The 20,471-nt window shown below is 40.1% G+C and overlaps 1 protein-coding gene across 1 annotated transcript; it reads left to right on the top strand.

The window, feature by feature from the left end:
- The first annotated feature begins 13,554 nt into the window (after positions 1 to 13,554).
- Positions 13,555 to 20,450, top strand: LOC134824878 (polypeptide N-acetylgalactosaminyltransferase 1-like). Its single transcript, XM_063836858.1, has 11 exons — positions 13,555 to 14,890; positions 15,072 to 15,238; positions 16,851 to 17,002; positions 17,225 to 17,347; positions 17,561 to 17,634; positions 17,800 to 17,917; positions 18,462 to 18,599; positions 18,770 to 18,955; positions 19,155 to 19,268; positions 19,779 to 19,928; positions 20,154 to 20,450. The coding sequence occupies exons 1-11, from the start codon at positions 14,124 to 14,126 to the stop codon at positions 20,301 to 20,303; spliced, it is 2,139 nt and encodes a 712-aa protein (XP_063692928.1). The 5' UTR covers positions 13,555 to 14,123; the 3' UTR covers positions 20,304 to 20,450.
- The last annotated feature ends 21 nt before the right edge of the window (positions 20,451 to 20,471 follow it).

Raw genomic sequence — 20,471 nt, 5'->3', positions numbered from 1 at the left:
TACTTGACTTACCAGCACGGTGACACCTAACAATGTCATGACGTCACACCACGTGTCATGACGTCACACCACGTGTCATGACGTCACACCACGTGTCATGACGTCACACCACGTGTCATGACGTCACACCACGTGTCATGACGTCACACCACATGTCATGACGTCACACCACGTGTCATGACGTCACACCACATGTCATGACGTCACACCACGTGTCATGACGTCACACCACGTGTCATGACGTCACACCACGTGTCATGACGTCACACCACGTGTCATGACGTCACACCACATGTCATGACGTCACACCACGTGTCATGACGTCACACCACATGTCATGACGTCACACCACGTGTCATGACGTCACACCACGTGTCATGACGTCACACCACGTGTCATGACGTCACACCACGTGTCATGACGTCACACCACGTGTCATGACGTCACACCACGTGTCATGACGTCACACCACGTGTCATGACGTCACACCACGTGTCATGACGTCACACCACGTGTCATGACGTATTTCAGGGACACATTCACGGTGACCGTACTTGACTTACCAGCATGGTGACACCTAACAATGTAGCGATATGTAGCGATATGCAGCAACTAACAGCTACTTAGCTACTTGGCAGTTGGCACCCCCACCCTGTTAACCTGGTTTGGGAGAGTGGGTCAATATAACTGAGACTCACAGTTGCGCCGGATCATCAGCAGTCAGTAACAGGTGGCAGAGCTCGAGTACTTTGATGAGATCAAAAAGTAATTATGAGCTGCTCCGATGGTTTTTGTTTAGATGTTGGAGGTGTCGTGGTGTCCAGTTTAATGTTTTAGACGTTACCACGTACGATCACTATCGATTCTAACAATAAATTTTAATAAGATAAGACTACCTAATCAACGCTAAGTTGAGCGGCCCTTGTTTTCCACTGACTACTGACCACTTAAAAGCATTTAAAATTGCGTTTGGCTGAAAATAAATCCAATTGGTATCCCGGCTCTTGACCTTTTTAAAGAACTATGTGATCATGCATGGATTCTGAAGGTTCATAGCTCTACACACTGCACTTACTGACTTACAGTTCCATATTATTGAAAAGGTCTGATCTTTGTACACAAAACATTAGTTCATTTCACTTTACTAATTTTTACCGAACAACATATTTGTCGCTTTATTACTTTTAACAAAATTTGTATGCATTTAAATATTTAAAATCATGACTACTTTTCCATCATATCTTTTTACTAACCTTCCCTAAATCTCAATGATCAATCAAAACACTTTGTCAGTGTTTACTGTTGCCTACCCTATACCCACCAAACAGCTGCACCGACCCCCACTGAACTAACCCGATAATTCTCCCGGCCACCAATCTCCCCCGAACCATTATCCTGTGAACAAGATAACACCTGTCCCTGCACGCATCATCTCCCGCGTACAACTACTCTCCGGAACACTTATATAAACTATTCTATTTGTGCTCCACAACTTCACTGTACCCTGGTAACAGCAGGTGACAGCTGACTAGGGAGCTGTGGGTGAGGTCTGAGGGGGCGAGGGGCGAGGGGTGAGGGTGACGCCCTGGTTTGTTCTCTTAACTTGTAACCCACCCTCTTTTACACCCGAGTCTCGGAACCACATTTTGTTTATTTGTAGCTTTGTTAAAGAACAGGACCTAGTGGAGCTACACTCTACAGGGCCTAGTATAGGGCGTAGCAGAGTATGCCTACCTAGTATAGGTTTATAGGGCGTAGCAGAGCATGGCTACCTTTGTGCTACTGATCATGTTGGATGCTTGCACTGAAGGGTGTTTTGTTATTGATACTACTCAGAGCAGTATCAATAGTACAGTATAGTAGTCAGAGCTCGGCAGGTAATTTGTGTGTTGTCGCTGTTGTGTAGAAGTTTCTATTCTTAACAGGTGGTCCACGAGAGACAAAACTTGCATTTCATTGAAATGTTCTGATAGGTTTATGGGATTGAAGTTTTAGATTTCTATGTGGTGAACTACCAGAGATGAGACGCTCATTACTTTTTACTACAATATTTGTCTCTTACCATCGTTAATCTTGAAACGAACCGGGTTGTATTTTTAGAAAGTTTGTTATAAGCATGTTAAAATCACGTCAGATGGTAGCCGCTGAATATAGGGCCATTATAGAACCAAGGTAAGCACCTGTTCTACTCCATTTCTTCTGAACGACCTCTTATGTCATTAGTTCCTCTATAATTGTGCTTTCTGAGAGCTTGTTGCTTTGATATCAGATCTCAGGGAGAAGTACAATCTTAGTATCAGACTGTGACGTAGAGAGGTGAGCAGCTGCATTAACAGGTAGAATTATTACAAAGTTGTTCTTATTTAATAGATACCTACTGTTTGGCAAGTAGAATTATAAAGTTGCTCTTTTAACGTGGAAGTATTACTATTCCACCCTGGTTCACTCGTTGCCTGTTGGTCGTAGTAGAGTTGGGTGTAGTAATTTGTTACAGTTACGTTAAGGTACGTTACAGATATGTTGGTAAAAGTGGACTTCTGTATGCGTGCTTACGTCAAATATTAATATTGATATGATAATATTACCACTGGACACGTGAACCGTCAATAATCACATACTCCCACCGTCACAGATCCCCTCTGTTATTGACTAATGTTAATCACATACTCCCACCGTCACAGATCCCCTCTGTTATTGACTAATGTTAATCACATACTCCCACCGTCACAGATCCCCTCCGTTATTGACTAATGTTAATCACATACTCCCACCGTCACAGATCCCCTCTGTTATTGACTAATGTTAATCACATACTCCCACCGTCACAGATCCCCTCTGTTATTGACTAATGTTAATCACATACTCCCACCGTCACAGATCCCCTCTGTTATTGACTAATGTTAATCACATACTCCCACCGTTACAGATCCCCTCCGTTATTGACTAATGTTAATCACATACTCCCACCGTCACAGATCCCCTCTGTTATTGACTAATGTTAATCACATACTCCTACCGTCACAGATCCCCTCCGTTATTGACTAATGTTAATCACATACTCCCACCGTTACAGATCCCTCCGCTATTGACTAATGTTAATCTCATACTCCCACCGTCACAGATCCCCTCTGTTATTGACTAATGTTAATCACATACTCCCACCGTCACAGATCCCCTCTGTTATTGACTAATGTTAATCACATACTCCCACCGTTACAGATCCCTCCGCTATTGACTAATGTTAATCACATACTCCCACCGTCACAGATCCCCTCTGTTATTGACTAATGTTAATCACATACTCCCACCGTCACAGATCCCCTCTGTTATTGACTAATGTTAATCACATACTCCCAACGTCACAGATCCCCTCCGTTATTGACTAATGTTAATCACATACTCCCACCGTCACAGATCCCCTCTGTTATTGACTAATGTTAATCACATACTCCCACCGTCACAGATCCCCTCTGTTATTGACTAATGTTAATCACATACTCCCAACGTCACAGATCCCCTCTGTTATTGACTAATGTTAATCACATACTCCCAACGTTACAGATCCCCTCTGTTATTGACTAATGTTAATCACATACTCCCACCGTCACAGATCCCCTCTGTTATTGACTAATGTTAATCACATACTCCCACCGTCACAGATCCCCTCTGTTATTGACTAATGTTAATCACATACTCCCACCGTCACAGATCCCCTCTGTTATTGACTAATGTTAATCACATACTCCCAACGTTACAGATCCCCTCTGTTATTGACTAATGTTAATCACATACTCCCACCGTCACAGATCCCCTCTGTTATTGACTAATGTTAATCACATACTCCTACCGTCACAGATCCCCTCCGTTATTGACTAATGTTAATCACATACTCCTACCGTCACAGATCCCCTCTGTTATTGACTAATGTTAATCACATACTCCCACCGTCACAGATCCCCTCTGTTATTGACTAATGTTAATCACATACTCCCACCGTTACAGATCCCCTCTGTTATTGACTAATGTTAATCACATACTCCCACCGTCACAGATCCCCTCCGTTATTAACTAATGTTAATCACATACTCCCACCGTCACAGATCCCCTCTGTTATTGACTAATGTTAATCACATACTCCCACCGTCACAGATCCCCTCTGTTATTGACTAATGTTAATCACATACTCCCACCGTCACAGATCCCCTCCGTTATTGACTAATGTTAATCACATACTCCCAACGTTACAGATCCCCTCCGTTATTGACTAATGTTAATCACATACTCCCAACGTTACAGATCCCCTCCGTTATTGACTAATGTTAATCACATACTCCCAACGTTACAGATCCCCTCTGTTATTGACTAATGTTAATCACATACTCCCACCGTCACAGATCCCCTCCGTTATTGACTAATGTTAGGAACTTTAACGGATGCTCCTACAAATCTCCTAATCTCTCTCTATCAGAACAGCCTCTACCGTCCATATTGCTATTGGCGGATTGCTTCATTTAGGTGGAATTGTAGGGTACTTACTAATACTTACTTATAATGAATATTATTGTTTCGGCACCTGTCTGTCTAGATGTGAATCCTGGTGAGCTGGCACGTGTCAGTGATTCTGGGGTTTGATTATCTCCCCTACACCTCATCTCCCTATAAGAATCGATAACTACTGGCTGGGAGGCAATGCACCTTCTGTTGTTCCGTGGTACTGATAACAAATTAGGAGTTTGTGTGACGTCATGACACGTGGTGTGACGTCATGACACGTGGTGTGACGTCATGACACGTGGTGTGACGTCATGACACGTGGTGTGACGTCATGACACGTGGTGTGACGTCATGACACGTGGTGTGACGTCATGACACGTGGTGTCTCCCTGGGAGGCAATACTTTGTACTGATAACAAATTAGGAGTTTGCCTTTCCGGTCCTCTAATATTATATGTGGACACGTTCATTTGAGTTTGAGGATATTGGTAAACAAAAATAATAGCGTTTTTGACGATAGTGGCTTAATTTTGACATCTATTAACCTAGCACGTTCAGAAGTTCTGAACATTAGCCACGTAACCCATACTCCCATATGCACCGCTCAGAAAGAAAATCTATTGTTGTAAGGCACTATAATGTTTCAAATGTCACATTTTGTGTGACTTAGTTAACTGCATTTGTCTAATTATCATTCCTTGGTCTGAAATATAGTAAATTAGGTCAATCTAACAATTATGATACAACATTGGTTAATGGGCACGGATCGAACGGTTACAAGGCAATATTTAGGTAACTTTGTCACACTCATGATACCATACCTCTATTCTACTGTGAGGTGTCCTAAAAACCCTTTCTACTCATTATTTGATGGTTGCTCTACCAATCATAGCCCTAAAATATGTTGTTTTGAATAGTTAGCTAATACAGGCACTTGGTTATTGGGAAATGAGGTTAATTCTGTCACAATATATTAAATATAAAATTTTGGGCGAATTATTTATATCTGATTTTGGTTTGAAAGGCGGGAAAATTTTATATGATGACAATGTAGTTGATGCAAGTTAAGATCAGTTGATGTTTACATTGTCACAAAAAATTATACGAAATCGTAAATAGATTAAAAACAATGATTATAGAATGAAATAGTCTCTAATAATAACTCTTATAATAACTGATGTGACAAAGTAAACATGTCTTGCCCCTATTTTGAAGATCTATATTCTATACCTCTATTAGAATATTGTCCAGATCATCAGAGCTTAAGTTTAACAATTTTAGGTTAAATTTGTCAAAGTCACTAAAAATGTGACAAAATTAACTTTTCATGCCCCAAAAATTTCAAGATAGTGTGTAAAAATTAGCATAGGCTGCTTTATTACCTATATAAATCAATCCAAACTACAAAAAAATATATGTTAATGTGATGGAGATTACCTAACTCTTATAATAACTGATGTGACAAATTAAACATGTCTTGCCCCTATTTTGAAGATCTATAACTCTATTAGAATTCAATATTCTTTCAGAAACGATTGGAAGAATATTGTCCAGAACATAAGAGCTCAATTTAAAAAATTTAGATTAATTTGTCAAAGACATTGAAAATGTGACAAAATTAACTTTTTCTGCCCCAACAGTATCAAGATAGTGTGTTAAAATTGGCATAGGATTTATTACAGGTATATTAAAGTATTAATCGATCCAAACTACGAAAAATATCTTTTAATCTGATGACGATTACCTAACTCTTATAATAACTGATGTGACAAAGTAAACATGTCTTGCCCCTATTTTGAAGAACTATACCTCTATTAGAATACTATGTAACCTTATCATCAAAAAAATTTCGATAAACTAGTTATTTTGCCAGCAAGGAGCTAACAGAGTTATAATACTTTTTTGTGACGAAATTACCCTATTTTTGACCATGTAGCGGTAGTTTAATTGTGACACTGTTAACATATTACCACCTGATAATGATTTATGTGACTGGTGCATGGTACTAGCAGTGTTGTTTGATCCATAGTACGTATAATATAAGGGGTTTAAGCTGGTATATCATTATTTGTTCAATTTCACACATGTTCAGATATCATCAAGATTATGTGACAAAATAAGCTTGGTTGTGCCTTCTGTGTTTTAATTCCTTACGACTATATGATATAATAACAATTCCCAGCACTTCCAGGCCATCAAATAAACTTACACTACTCAGCATTGCTTATCAGGGTGCCCTAAACATTCATCACATATTTTCTTTAATGTGTGACAGAGTAAACCTGAATGCACCATATAACGAAAAAAGTCGTCAAATATGTAGGTAATGGTCATATGTACCCATCCAATCAACTGGACACTCAAAAATTTGGTCAAAAACGGCAGCAAGGGGTCCATATTTACTCCGTCACATGTTTATAGTGTGACAATGTAACCATTTCCGTGCCGGCCGTATTTAAGCGATATCTTATCACCTGATTAAGATATCGTTATGTGACAAAGTTAGCCTAGAGGATGAGACGATTATCCTAACCATCAAGGGTTTAAGTTATTCAATAGTGTGACAAAGTCAACTACACTGTGCCCTTTAATAGGGTCTCTTATATTTACCAATGTCCTCAAACTCAAATGAACGTGTCCATGTAGTATAATGATATAACAACAGACTCCTAATTTATCACGTGATTTATCAGCCTTCATAAATACCCTCTAATATATATATTATACATCTGTCCTCTTCGCTGCAATGTTGCCCTCTGTCCTCTTCGCTGCAATGTTGCCCTCTGTCCTGATATGAATGCAAAGTGTTTTTAAAGTTTATTTGTTCCAGCAAATCACTCCAGCAGATCACTCCCTAAGTTCCTTCTTCACTTCAGCGTACGATCAACTTCCATGCCAAAACATCGAGGTTATTTTTTCTAGAATCCTTGATAACAATGAGGGACCATCTGGTCCAAATCAAATTTCGCCATTATTTATCCTGTAACTCGATTCACACAGTACGTTATTATTTCAGTACGTTATTAATTCAGCATAACTGCTATGCCCTGTCCAGTGTCCACGGCCCACGCCATCTTATTCATTTAGCCCCCCTGAAGATGACGTCACACCACGTGTCATGACGTCACACCACGTGTCATGACGTCACACCACGTGCCCTGTCCAGTGTCCACGCCATCTTATTCATTTAGCCCCCCTGAAGATTAGTTTTGCTGCGAGTTTTTAAATGACCATGCATTGTTAGTTCCCAGCAGTTACGATTCCCAGCACGTACGATTGTTTGTAAATCTACAGTTGAATTACCGGCCCATTTTTAATGTCTAATGCATGTGTTCGTGCACAGGTTACCCAGCAACACACCACATGCATGTGTTACGATGACGATTTGGAATTTATCCCGAGTTTTATATTTGTGTATTAATGTGTATTTTGATTGCTACGTACTCTATATTTGCTCTATATCTAAATATTTGCTCTATATCTAAATATTTGCACTATATCTAAATATTTGCACTATATTTGCACTATATTTGCACTTTTTGCACTATATCTAAATATTTGCACTATATCTCTATATTTGCACTATATCTAAACATTTGCACTATATCTAAACATTTGCACTATATTTGCACAATATCTCTATATTTGCACTATATCTAAACATTTGCACTATATCTAAACATTTGCACTATATTTGCACTATATTTCTAAACAATTTGGTTTGGACACATAGTAAGACAGCACAAATATAGGTGAATTCTTCGTATATTTACATCTCTAGCCTATAAAAATAAAATTAGGTTAGACTAATGAAAGCAATTTAAAAGTTAACAACTTGAAAATTCAAAACAGATTTTAATCTGAAACTTTACTAAAGAGCTCAATGTGCTAGGTAGAATGGACAACAGAGCATAACAGATTATTCAGCGAGTAACTACAATCCTATTTAACCCAAAAATATTAGTTCTAAATTTTGAAATAAGAATGCTCTCTTCTCTATCAAGTTCTGTTGGTCGGACTTTTCTTACTACACCTAATTTAAAAACTCCCATAGTGAAATCAGATTTATGCGCTAGAAAACAATGCATGGAAAGTGCCGACTTCTCAAATGACAATTCATTATCAATTTTAAACTTGTTTCTGTGTCCATTCATTCTGATATGAAATGGAGAAACCGTTTGGCCGAAATAGGTATCGTCTTTTAGGCTCTGGGGAAGTTTATTACAAATTTGGCATTGGGCGACATAAATTATATTGCTGTCCTTACATGTCAACCGGAAATCCAGAGTTAAATCCAAACCATTGACAGTGATAACTTCGTTGGAGTTGAACAGTTGGGGACAGGTTGCACAGCCTCTCCCCCCACAGTTTTGGCTTACGGTGAAAGAATCCGTTTCGGAGCACGAACTGAGTTTTCTATTGCGCACTACTGTGTTGCCTATAGATGGCTGTTTACGTAGTGCAAACAATATCTGTACGTCTCCGCATAATTGTTTGATGTCCTCACTAGTAGAGTGTACCAACTTCCTAAGTTCAGTGACCTCTTTGAAAAATTTCACTGAAAAGACAACTTTGTCAGTGATTGGCTTCTTTTCTTCCCTCTCATACAAATCGTGTTCTATTGACCTCAAGACTGCTTCAGGCTCTGTTTCCGTTAAGGTCCCCTCCTTGTGTCCACTTTTCATTAGGTCTTCTTTAAGTTCCTCCAGGTCCTCCACACAGGTGTGATCCTGCGAATTTCGCTTGATCACTCGGATCATCTGTGAGAATACTACTGATTTAAAGACGTGGTTTGGGTGGAAACTATCAGTATTAAGGTAAAGCCTGGCATCAGTCTCTTTCTTAAATAGTCTGTAGTCGATGTTGTTGTTCTCCCCCAGGGAGGGTTCTACATCCAAGTAGTTAACTGATTTGCCAAACTGACAATCACCGAACTGAATTCCAAATCGTTTTGCGGCTTCATTTAGTTTCGACACAAAAAGATCAAATTGCCTCCTGGAGCCCTTCCAAATTCCAAAGACATCGTCGATGAAGCGTCGCCAGAATAAAATAAGACTCCATAGCTGTATCATTTCAGGCCAGATGTTGATGAATAGCACCCAATGAAGCATGATATCAGCGACTTGACGCGAAATACAATTTCCAGTTGGGATACCCTTTTTGCCTGTGTACACATTTTCTTGAAAAGTGACAAAGGAGTTTGTGAAGATAGTCTCCGTGAATGTTTTCAGAATAGCCTTTCGTTTATCAATCATAGTACTACCGTTCAGGGCATGTTCCAATGCAGACATAGCTATTTCAGGTTTTATGCTTGGATACAGACTGATCACGTCTAAAGTAAACAAGTTGATGGTGCTATATTTTGACATGTCTGCAGATTCATTAAGGTTTTTTATGTTACTGAGAAGGTCTGGTGTATCCAGGAGAAACTCCTGTTGGCAATAAATCCTACTTACATCTGTTAGGTATGGGCTAACCCACTTTTCTAGCCTGTAAAGGGGGCCTTCCTTAGTGGCATGGACAAGCCTGGTAGGGGGAACTATTTTACCCTCAATCTGTTGTGGACTTAATTTATGCAGCTTAAATAAAGGGTACACACAAGGGACTACTGGTTTGAATACATGTGCATGCATTTGGTTATTATTTTCATTAAGTCCAGTAATGAGTTTCTTGTCTTTTTCTGTGATTTTCCCCTCTGATAAAGCCAGAAGAACTGCATCCTTAACATTATTCTTCACATATTTCTAAACATTTGCACTAACGCACACAGATAAACATGAACAACATTGGTATAGTGGCGGGATGGATTTTGATATCCCTATCTGCCGCTGCAGTCGTGCTCAACTTACTTGTTATTGTTATTGTTACAAGGAGTCTTAAACGAGAAGGTTTGTGTTTCTTTAAATAGGTCCTTTTAATTTATAAATATAAAAACAGTTAGTACAAAACCTAGTAATATATCAAAAATATATCAAAAAACGGAAAATCCAAAAAGCTAAAGAATTAAACATTAAAACCCCTCCCCTTGTATAACCTACCCCTCCCCAGGTTCGTTCAATGTCCTGGTTCTAAACCTAGCAGTGTTTGACCTACTGTTAGCCATAGTTGGGGTGTCCCTCAGGGGTCCCGCCATGGTTGTTACTGGCTTCTTCCAGCTCGATCCTCTACTGGAAGGACTGTGCAAGGTATGTACAGGTTACCTAGCAACAAGGTAAGGTATGGTCTCTTCAAAATTGTCAAGTTGTAAATATATGCACTTCCGGGACACAGACTGTTGATACTTGATAATTCTAATGATTTTAAAATTCACAACCTTCACGCAATACTAACAAACTCTAATTCTCCCTGCCACAGATGTGTCGCCTCACTAATCCCCCTAATTACCCTAATAACCCTAATTACCCTAATCATCAGGTTGTTGCCTTGTTGATCCCTGGGCTCTCCTACGCCTCCTCCCTCACAGTAGCAATGATAACGGTTAACAGAGCAGCTGCCATTATATCGCCTCACAACTACAGGAGCAAGATGACCTTTAGGATGAGTGTTATTATGGTTTGTGGGGAGATATTCGGGCCTGAGGGGGGGGGGGGGGGGGGGTGTTCACACCACGTGTCATGACGTCACACCACGTGTCATGACGTCACACCACGTGTCATGACGCCACACCACGTGTCATGACGTCACACCACGTGTCATGACGTCATACCACGTGTCATGACGTCACACCACGTGTCATGACGTCACACCACGTGTCATGACGTCACACCACGTGTCATGACGTCACACCACGTGTCATGACTTCACACCACGTGGCTATTATATCACCTCACAACTACAGGAGCAAGATGACCTTTAGGATGAGTGTTATCATGGTTTGTGGGGAGATATTCAGGCCTGAGGGGGGTGTTTATCTTAGGATTCAATGGAACATATCCAGAAAGAATATCCGTAGTAAGTAATTTTCCAAACATTTATTGACTGATTAATTAAGAAATTATAATCACAAGGAAATGTTTCAAACTGTGTTTAGCACAGCATGCAAATTTCAGGTCATATTCGTTTGGGTGACATGTATTGCTTTCATAGTGATAACATCCTGCCTGTCAGCCTTCTCTGACGTCATCGACTTAAGATTTGATAACAGAGGTAACCCTTCAGAGATTAATACAAATATTGACATAAATGCAATTTTCAGGCTTTGGTGACCAATAATTCTATGCAATTCAATCTTTTAGTTCGGATCCTTTTCGCATAATTAAATTAAGATGCTTTGAAGTAATAAAGTCCTTTATCATGAAGACTGTAAGGTCTTTATTTTAAACAATTAAAAGTGATAAAAGTTATATCCTAGCTGGTAGATGCTCTCTTTCGACGACGGATTTTGGGGAAACTTACATATTGGCGACTAATGCCATCTTCTTCGTCCTACCTTTTCTCGTGAGTTTAAACTTACATATTGGCGACTAATGCCATCTTCTTCGTCCTACCTTTTCTCGTAAGTTTAAACTTACATATTGGCGACTAATGCCATTTTCTTCGTCCTACCTTTTCTCGTAAGTTTAAACTTACATATTGGCGACTAATGCCATTTTCTTCGTCCTGCCTTTTCTCGTAAGTTTACAATTTCGTCACTTACTGCCATTGGAGACAACACCTGATTCTCCAATTATAAGGGATGTCAAAATCTTTGTAATTCAATTTTACTTCATAAGACAGCAAGTGCTCATCTCAGAACATACTTAGTAAATCTCCGTTGTCATATCATTATTAAAAAACCGAACTAATATTACTAATATTAGTAATATTAGTAATATCAGTAATATACTCCACTCTGCTTCAGGTAACAGCCTGTCTGTACGTTAAAATCCTCAAAGAAATCCGCACCAGAATGAAAAGCACCCAATCCCACAACAACATGTCCACCACCAAGACTCCGAGCAGGAAGCGGATCTTCATAAACATCAGCCTGCTAGTCAGCCTGTATTTCATCTCCTGGTTCCCCAGCTGGTAACCCAGGTCCTCATCCACCCTGGCGTTACAGGGGTTACTGTTGATATCTACGTCAGGTACTTCACCTTTGTTATGTTCTACTTGAACCTGGTGTTTGATCCGCTGGTGTACACGCTTCACCACAACGCTAAGATCCTGTGTTGTGGCGTGTGGTTTTGTAGGGAGAAGGCTGTGTCGGAGACTCTGGTGACGTATAATAGGAGGAGGTCTAATTCGAGGAGCGGGGTCATAGAGAATGTGTCTATTTCTAATGTTCTGAACTGATACTGTGGGGAGGTAATCACATGGTAATCACCTGGTAATCACCTGGTAATCACATAGAGAATCACATAGAGAATCACTCTATTTCTAATGTTCTGAACTGATACTGTGGTTATGGACTGTTACCATTGTTTTTTAATTAAAGTTGAGATTGGTGATGCGGTTTTTGATGATTTTTGTGACTATGTGACTATGTTCTCTTTCTTTAAAATAATCGCCTTTTCGATTTTATCGTTTGCAAGAACTGAAACTAAATGATAGCGATAGTGATGCTTAAAAAAACAAAATTTGTCGGAAAATTCGAATATTGAACAAATTTCTAAACATCCTGAAGCAATCGCTTCCACATCTTCTCTAGCAGTTTCTTCAGCTCCAAATAGTACAGATTTCTTACGTCCTTCTCAAAGAATTAAAGAATAATTATTTTTGTCAACTGAAACAGAGACGGGCATCTAATGGCGTCCATTGAAGATGCACCACTCTGAATTACAACAGTATCTCTTACTGTGAGGTAATTCAGAGCAAAATAATTCTATTCGAATTCGCTCATCAAAGGGCTGTCAAGCAATCACCGATGCAATCAGCATTATTCAACCTCTAGAAAAAATCTTCAGTCTCAGTGATCAGTCAAATGTTCAGCCACGAATGAGTCATCAATCAATAATTATTGTCTAAACTCTACTATTGGAAATTGCTCGATTAACTCTAATTCAAAATAAAACTCTAACCTTGATAATCATACCACCACACCGAATGTACACCCAAACCTGACGATACAACCCAGCAACACACGTGACCATGTACAGGTAACCACGTGATCATGTACAGGTTACCTAGCAACACACCACATGTACACAGCGTACATTATTATACGTTGCGGACCCCACATCACCATCATGGAACGACGTACCGACCTGGCGAGGGAGGGAACTATTACAGCTTTAGAATGTATTGTACTCGGTGATATGTGGACTTCTTGATATTTAAGATGGGAGTAGCTCAGATTTTTGTATTTTTTAGGTTTTCAGTTATTTTTGATACAATAGAATTTTTGGCACGGTAGCCCTTAAAATTGTTATATTTGACACGTGATCACTTAGTCAGGATTGATCGCTCTGTTGACGTGGTTTAGATATTGTGTTCTATCACATCGACCATCCTGTATTTCTGCTAATTGTGATACTTTTTCATACATATGTGAATTGTCCTGTTCAATACCTTCACTACCAGGCTTAGCTAGGGTCGAGAGCTAAAAGAACACAGTAGGGACGACAGACTCTGAAACCCTGGTAACCAGCACAGCTCTCCTAGTCTCCTAGTCTCTAAGACCCACACCACAGTGCCCCTCACAGCTCCTCATGTTAGAAGGATCAGATGTTCCTGATGAGGAGCTCTCATCGCACGGAGACGAACTCTCACCTGACTCCCCGGACAGCATAGAGATCATCACAGCAGAGGATGCAGCCGAACCCGCGCAAATACCCGCTCAGATGCCCTCTGAAGAACAGTACCAAGAACAATACCAGGAGCAAAGAGGAACAGAGCGTGAGGACCAGGAAATCAGAACAAAACCCGCAGGATCAGATGAGCTTACTGATCACGTATCTAATGTTCTGGATGGGAAGCAGCTGGAAGAAGCTAAGAAGGCGGTGGGGGATCTAACAGTGATCTGTAGGGCTCTCCGAGTGATCCTAGTCATGCAGTGTTCCATCCTCTGGCAGTTTCTATGGAGACTGCTTATAAAGCACACCAACAACGATCAGTTGAGACCTGTGCGAGTACTTGTAAAGAAACAATACGGGATATTAACCAAACATTATTCAGCTCACTTGAAGCCCCTTGTTAAGACTCATGGTAAGTTGTTGTGGGGTGTAGGCTACGTTATCTCCACGTGGGCAGTGTTCTACGTGCTATATGTCAGCCTGTTTAACTTTGACTATTTTGAGCTGTCGTATATGGGGGTATCTGATGCTACTCCTGTGTATGGTCCGTTTTATAAGCGTCATGTTGCTTTGAAAGAGAGAAAGAGTCTGACGGATCTGGCGATGAAGAAACATCGGTTTAACTCCTTTAAGAGCGATCAGACTCCGCTTAATAGAGAGATACCTGACACGCGGTCTGAAGGGTGAGTTGAACCTTACATTAAGGTTACATGTATATTGCATAGTCACCGTGCGACATGAAGAATTTATTTTTCTTTATTCGGAATTTATACTCATGTTATTTTCACGGCCTCTATCGTAAAAACAGGTAAAAGACATGTACTATCTTTCGAGAAAGTTCCATAACCCCTCTCCTCCCCTCAGATGTGCGGATCTAATGTACCCCCACAACTTACCTGTAGCGAGTGTAATAATAGTGTTCCATAACGAGGCTCTTACGGTTCTATTACGTACTGTACACAGCGTACTGGATAAAACACCTCCCCATCTACTGAAAGAGATTTTACTTGTTGATGATTTTAGTGATGCAGGTTCGTAAAACAGTTTTTTATAATTCCTAAAGTTATGGAGTTACCACTAGTGTTAGCTTCCTTTTCATAAGTTCTAAGCATGCTTTATTGTCCTTTTAACAACACTACTGATCTGCTGAAACCCAGGTGAACTAAAAACGCTAGACTACGAGCTAAGCCTAAGCCTAACCCTAACCCAGGTGAACTAAAAACGCTAGACTACGAGCTAAGCCTAACCCTAACCCAGGTGAACTAAAAACGCTAGACTACGAGCTAAGCCTAAGCCTAACCCAGGTGAACTAAAAACGCTAGACTACGAGCTAAGCCTAACCCTAACCCAGGTGAACTAAAAACGCTAGACTACGAGCTAAGCCTAACCCTAACCCAGGTGAACTAAAAACGCTAGACTACGAGCTAAGCCTAACCCTAACCCAGGTGAACTAAAAACGCTAGACTACGAGCTAAGCCTATCCCTAACCCAGGTGAACTAAAAACGCTAGACTACGAGCTAAGCCTAACCCTAGGCCTAACCCAGGTGAACTAAAAACGCTAGACTACGAGCTAAGCCTATCCCTAACCCAGGTGAACTAAAAACGCTAGACTGCGAGCTAAGCCTATCCCTAACCCAGGTGAACTAAAAACGCTAGACTACGAGCTAAGCCTAACCCTAGCCCAGGTGAACTAAAAACGCTAGACTACGAGCTAAGCCTAACCCTAACCCAGGTGAACTAAAAACGCTAGACTACGAGCTAAGCCTAAGCCTAACCCTAACCCAGGTGAACTAAAAACGCTAGACTACGAGCTAAGCCTAACCCTAACCCAGGTGAACTAAAAACGCTAGACTACGAGCTAAGCCTAAGTCTAACCCAGGTGAACTAAAAACGCTAGACTACGAGCTAAGCCTAAGCCTAACCCTAACCCAGGTGAACTAAAAACGCTAGACTACGAGCTAAGCCTAACCCTAACCCAGGTGAACTAAAAACGCTAGACTACGAGCTAAGCCTAACCCTAACCCAGGTGAACTAAAAACGCTAGACTACGAGCTAAGCCTAACCCTAACCCAGGTGAACTAAAAACGCTAGACTACGAGCTAAGCCTAACCCTAACCCAGGTGAACTAAAAACGCTAGACTACGAGCTAAGCCTAACCCTAACCCAGGTGAACTAAAAACGCTAGACTACGAGCTAAGCCTAACCCTAACCCAGGTGAACTAAAAACGCTAGACTACGAGCTAAGCCTAACCCTAACCCAGGTGAACTAAAAACGCTAGACTACGAGCTAAGCCTAACCCTAACCCAGGTGAACTAAAAACGCTAAACTACGAGCTAAGCCTAACCCTAACCCAGGTGAACTAAAAAACGCTAGACTACGAGCTAGCTAAGCCTAACCCTAACCCAGGTGAACTAAAAACGCTAGACTACGAGCTAAGCCTAACCCTAACCCAGGTGAACTAAAAACGCTAGACTACGAGCTAAGCCTAACCCTAACCCAGGTGAACTAAAAACGCTAGACTACGAGCTAAGCCTAACCCTAACCCAGGTGAACTAAAAACGCTAGACTACGAGCTAAGCCTAACCCTAACCCAGGTGAACTAAAAACGCTAGACTACGAGCTAAGCCTAACCCTAACCCAGGTGAACTAAAAACGCTAGACTACGAGCTAAGCAAGCTGATAAAGACGAGCCATGTCCGACTCCCAAAGAGGAGTGGCTTGATAAAGGCTAGACTGTTCGGAGCAGCTAGAGCTACGGGGGAGGTTATGATATTCCTGGACAGTCACTGTGAGGTGAGACAGGGATAAGAGTGGTTGCTTTATTAATGGGGTTTCAAAGCTTGGAGTGGAGTTTATAGTTGATCAGTTGTATGGGTATCGATTTTTAATGATTTGGATAGGATTAACTGTAGCATTGAGCATATTTACTTGTTCGGTCATTAGATCGTAAAAAGTTCCATAGAATGCGCAATCTTCTTCGCATTATCTCACTTCGAAAATAACACGTACTCTTAGTGTAACAGTGGGTGGGTAGAACCGCTGCTGTACGAAGTGAAGAAAGATAAAACAACAGTACCTAGTCCTATCATAGATGTAATAATGTTCGATACTTTCGAGTACAGACAAGCAAATCCCCAGGTTCGTTTTGAAATCTGTTTTGAGGATTTTTTGATCTTCACAGTTTTACGGATAATAAATATTAAAACATGGATATTTTTCCGATCAATTCTCTTTCCACTCTTTTATTTGAAGGACACTCAAAGTTGAAAATTTTGCAACATTCACATTAGCAGGACTGACTTAATTTTTTTCTCAATAAGTTGTAAGTTAGTCTGATCTGTTAATTTTCAGGTTGGTGCATTTGACTGGAGTTTCACGTTCTACTGGCAGCAAGTAGAACAAAAGAACTTCACAGAACCCCTCATGTAAGACATTTATCTTCTTTTAATATTCGGATACTAAAATAATACAAAATAAAGCAGATTTTTAAACCTTAAATGAATATATCCGTCACCGGACGATAAGACCGCTGGAATCAGTAGCTAGTCAGTAACCTCATTTAAAAATCTCTGACTACGTCTTGATTTCAGTGCTCCCGTTATGGCAGGAGGATTGTTTGCAATAGACAGGTCCTACTTTGAGGAGATAGGAACATATGATACTGACATGAACATCTGGGGTGGCGAGAACATGGAGATGAGCTTCCGGGTGAGATGAATTCTGAGGAGAATTTTTAACATTAAATATTACATATCTTTTTGTTCGACCACTCATGTAGATATTTAACCTTTAGAGGCTATGACTGGATCTGGAGGACTCATTTTAGGGCCTACGAAATAGTTTCCACCGGTATTTTGTCGAGCTGAACATCTTGCACCGTTTGAACATCCTCGATTTGCTGGAATCTCAAAAATGGCGAGCTGGAGGCCAGTCTTACAGGTTCTAATATGATGTATCAGGGCTACTTCAGCTATAATTGAGTTATGTTCCTACGAAATAGTTTCCACTGGTATTTTGTCGACCTTAACATCTTGCACCCTTTGAACATCCTCGATTTGCTTGAATCTCAAAAATGGCGAGCTGGAAGCCAGTCTTACAGGTTCTAATCCGATGTATCAGAGCTACTTCAGCTAGTGAGTTATGTCAAATTTTAGCTTTTTACGAACCTTTCCTTTTGCTCGAACATAACAATTGGTTTAGCTTCAAAATATATCCTTGTGTTTCAATATATTGATCATATTATCTTCCTCAGATTTGGATGTGTGGTGGACGTCTGTTATCAATGCCGTGCTCACGAGTTGGGCACATCTTCAGGGACAGAGCCCCTTACAGTTTTGGAGGCGAGAGCCAGATACTAACCCTTTACAGGAATTATGCCAGAGCTGTCGAGGTCAGTGAAGAATAAGAATATTAAGTGTCGTTTTACTTTGAGTATAATACGTATTAGGGTAATGAGAAGCACACGTTTTTAATAAGATAGTGGGTAGTACGATGATAATTCTAGGTTTAAATGACAGTTTTGCGGTCCAAGCAAACAACATAACCTGTTTGCTTGATCAGGTATGGTTGGATGGCCACAAGGACCTGTTCTATCGGTTTGTACCCCTCGCTAAAGATCTAGACATCGGAGATATCTCCTCCAGAGTGAACCTCCGGAAAAGACTGAACTGCAAATCCTTTGATTGGTATCTGGAGAACTTGTTGCCTATGTTACCCACTGAGAAAAAGTTGCTGGCTTCAGGCCAGGTGAGGCAATGTTCTTTCCATATATGAAAGTTGTTCTTACATAATTGTATTAACTGAGGTGGTCTTGAAAATAAAAATACTGCAGCCACCAATGATTGAAATTTCAGTTTTCACTAGATATAATAACAAGTTACCACATTATCGAGAAAAAGACAAAGTTTTGGAATGTTTAGTAGATACAATTACAACCTCTCCCCAGATACGTAACAATAAAATAGGACAGTGTGTAGATACACTTGGTAAAAGGAAAGCTAATGATACAGTTAGTCACTATAGATGTCTTCCTAAACGAGAACCCGGGTACACCAACCAGGTTTGTTAGCACTGACACTTGTTTTATTTCACTTTTTCAGGATACACCAACCAGGTTTGTTAGCGCTGACACTTGCAACTTGTTTTATCTCACTTTTTCAGGATATACCAACCAGGTTTGTTAGCGCTGACACTTGTTTTATTTCACTTTTTCAGGATATACCAACCAGGTTTGTTAGCGCTGACACTTGTTTTATTTCACTTTTTCAGGATATACCAACCAGGTTTGTTAGCGCTGACACTTGTTTTATTTCACTTTTTCAGGATATACCAACCAGGTTTGTGAGCGCTGACACTTGTTTTATTTCACATTTTCTTTACATTTCAGTTATAAATTGTCTGACCGATATCTCTTCAGAGAGTTAGAGAGTAGCTGTATCATTTAGGAAAAGTAGCTGAATTTGTCTGATTACAAATGTAGTTTAATTTGACATTATCAAATTGTTCTAGGTATGAAATTTGTTTCGATGAATATCGTTTTGTAGAAACATAATGAATGATAATACGCCAGGTGTGGATGTATTCTAAGAAGTATGAGGTTATTTCTCTAGAGAACTGTCTGGACGCCTCAATCCCGGATGCTAATGCTAAAACCTTGAAGAGAGTTTCTTTGTGGCCTTGTCATGGCCTTGGTGGAAATCAGAAGTGGCATTATAGTTCAGTAAGTAATCATAATATCCATGTATCAACATTCAATATCGATTCGCATTGGAACAAACAACTATCTGAATAACCAAATTAAGATGATTTGTTTAATTCAAATACATTTAGCTCTTATCTGAAGCATGTCTTGCCGTTCCTACAGAAATCATGCGTATTAACTCACGAATTTTGTGCTGGTTACCAGGGTTACCACGAATTCCTCCACTAAAAACTCTTTTTACAGACCCAGCAGATTATACACGCTGAATCGCAGCTGTGTCTCTCCGTAGGAGACCCTTCCAAACCCAAACTATTCCTTGACAAATGTGACGGCTCTGCTCGTCAGATCTTCTCATTCACTAATATCTACAGCCAGGACGATTTTGATTTTTGAAGACTCTATAATGAATGAAAGAGCTTGATGATCAATGTTGAATGTATTTATGTAAGATTACTTAACAGAATAAGATGAATAGTTTGAAGGTCAATGATTTAACTTCGCCCAATTTTTAATGATAAGTAAACACATTTTTCAGTAAAACTCGAATAATTCATTGTCTGT

The sequence above is a fragment of the Bolinopsis microptera genome, chromosome 13 (assembly GCF_026151205.1).
Source record: "Bolinopsis microptera isolate Bmic1 chromosome 13, MBARI_Bmic_1.0, whole genome shotgun sequence".
Lineage (NCBI taxonomy): Eukaryota > Metazoa > Ctenophora > Tentaculata > Lobata > Bolinopsidae > Bolinopsis > Bolinopsis microptera.
Note: the sequence above shows the minus strand (reverse complement) of the source record. Positions and strands in the feature narration are given on the sequence as shown.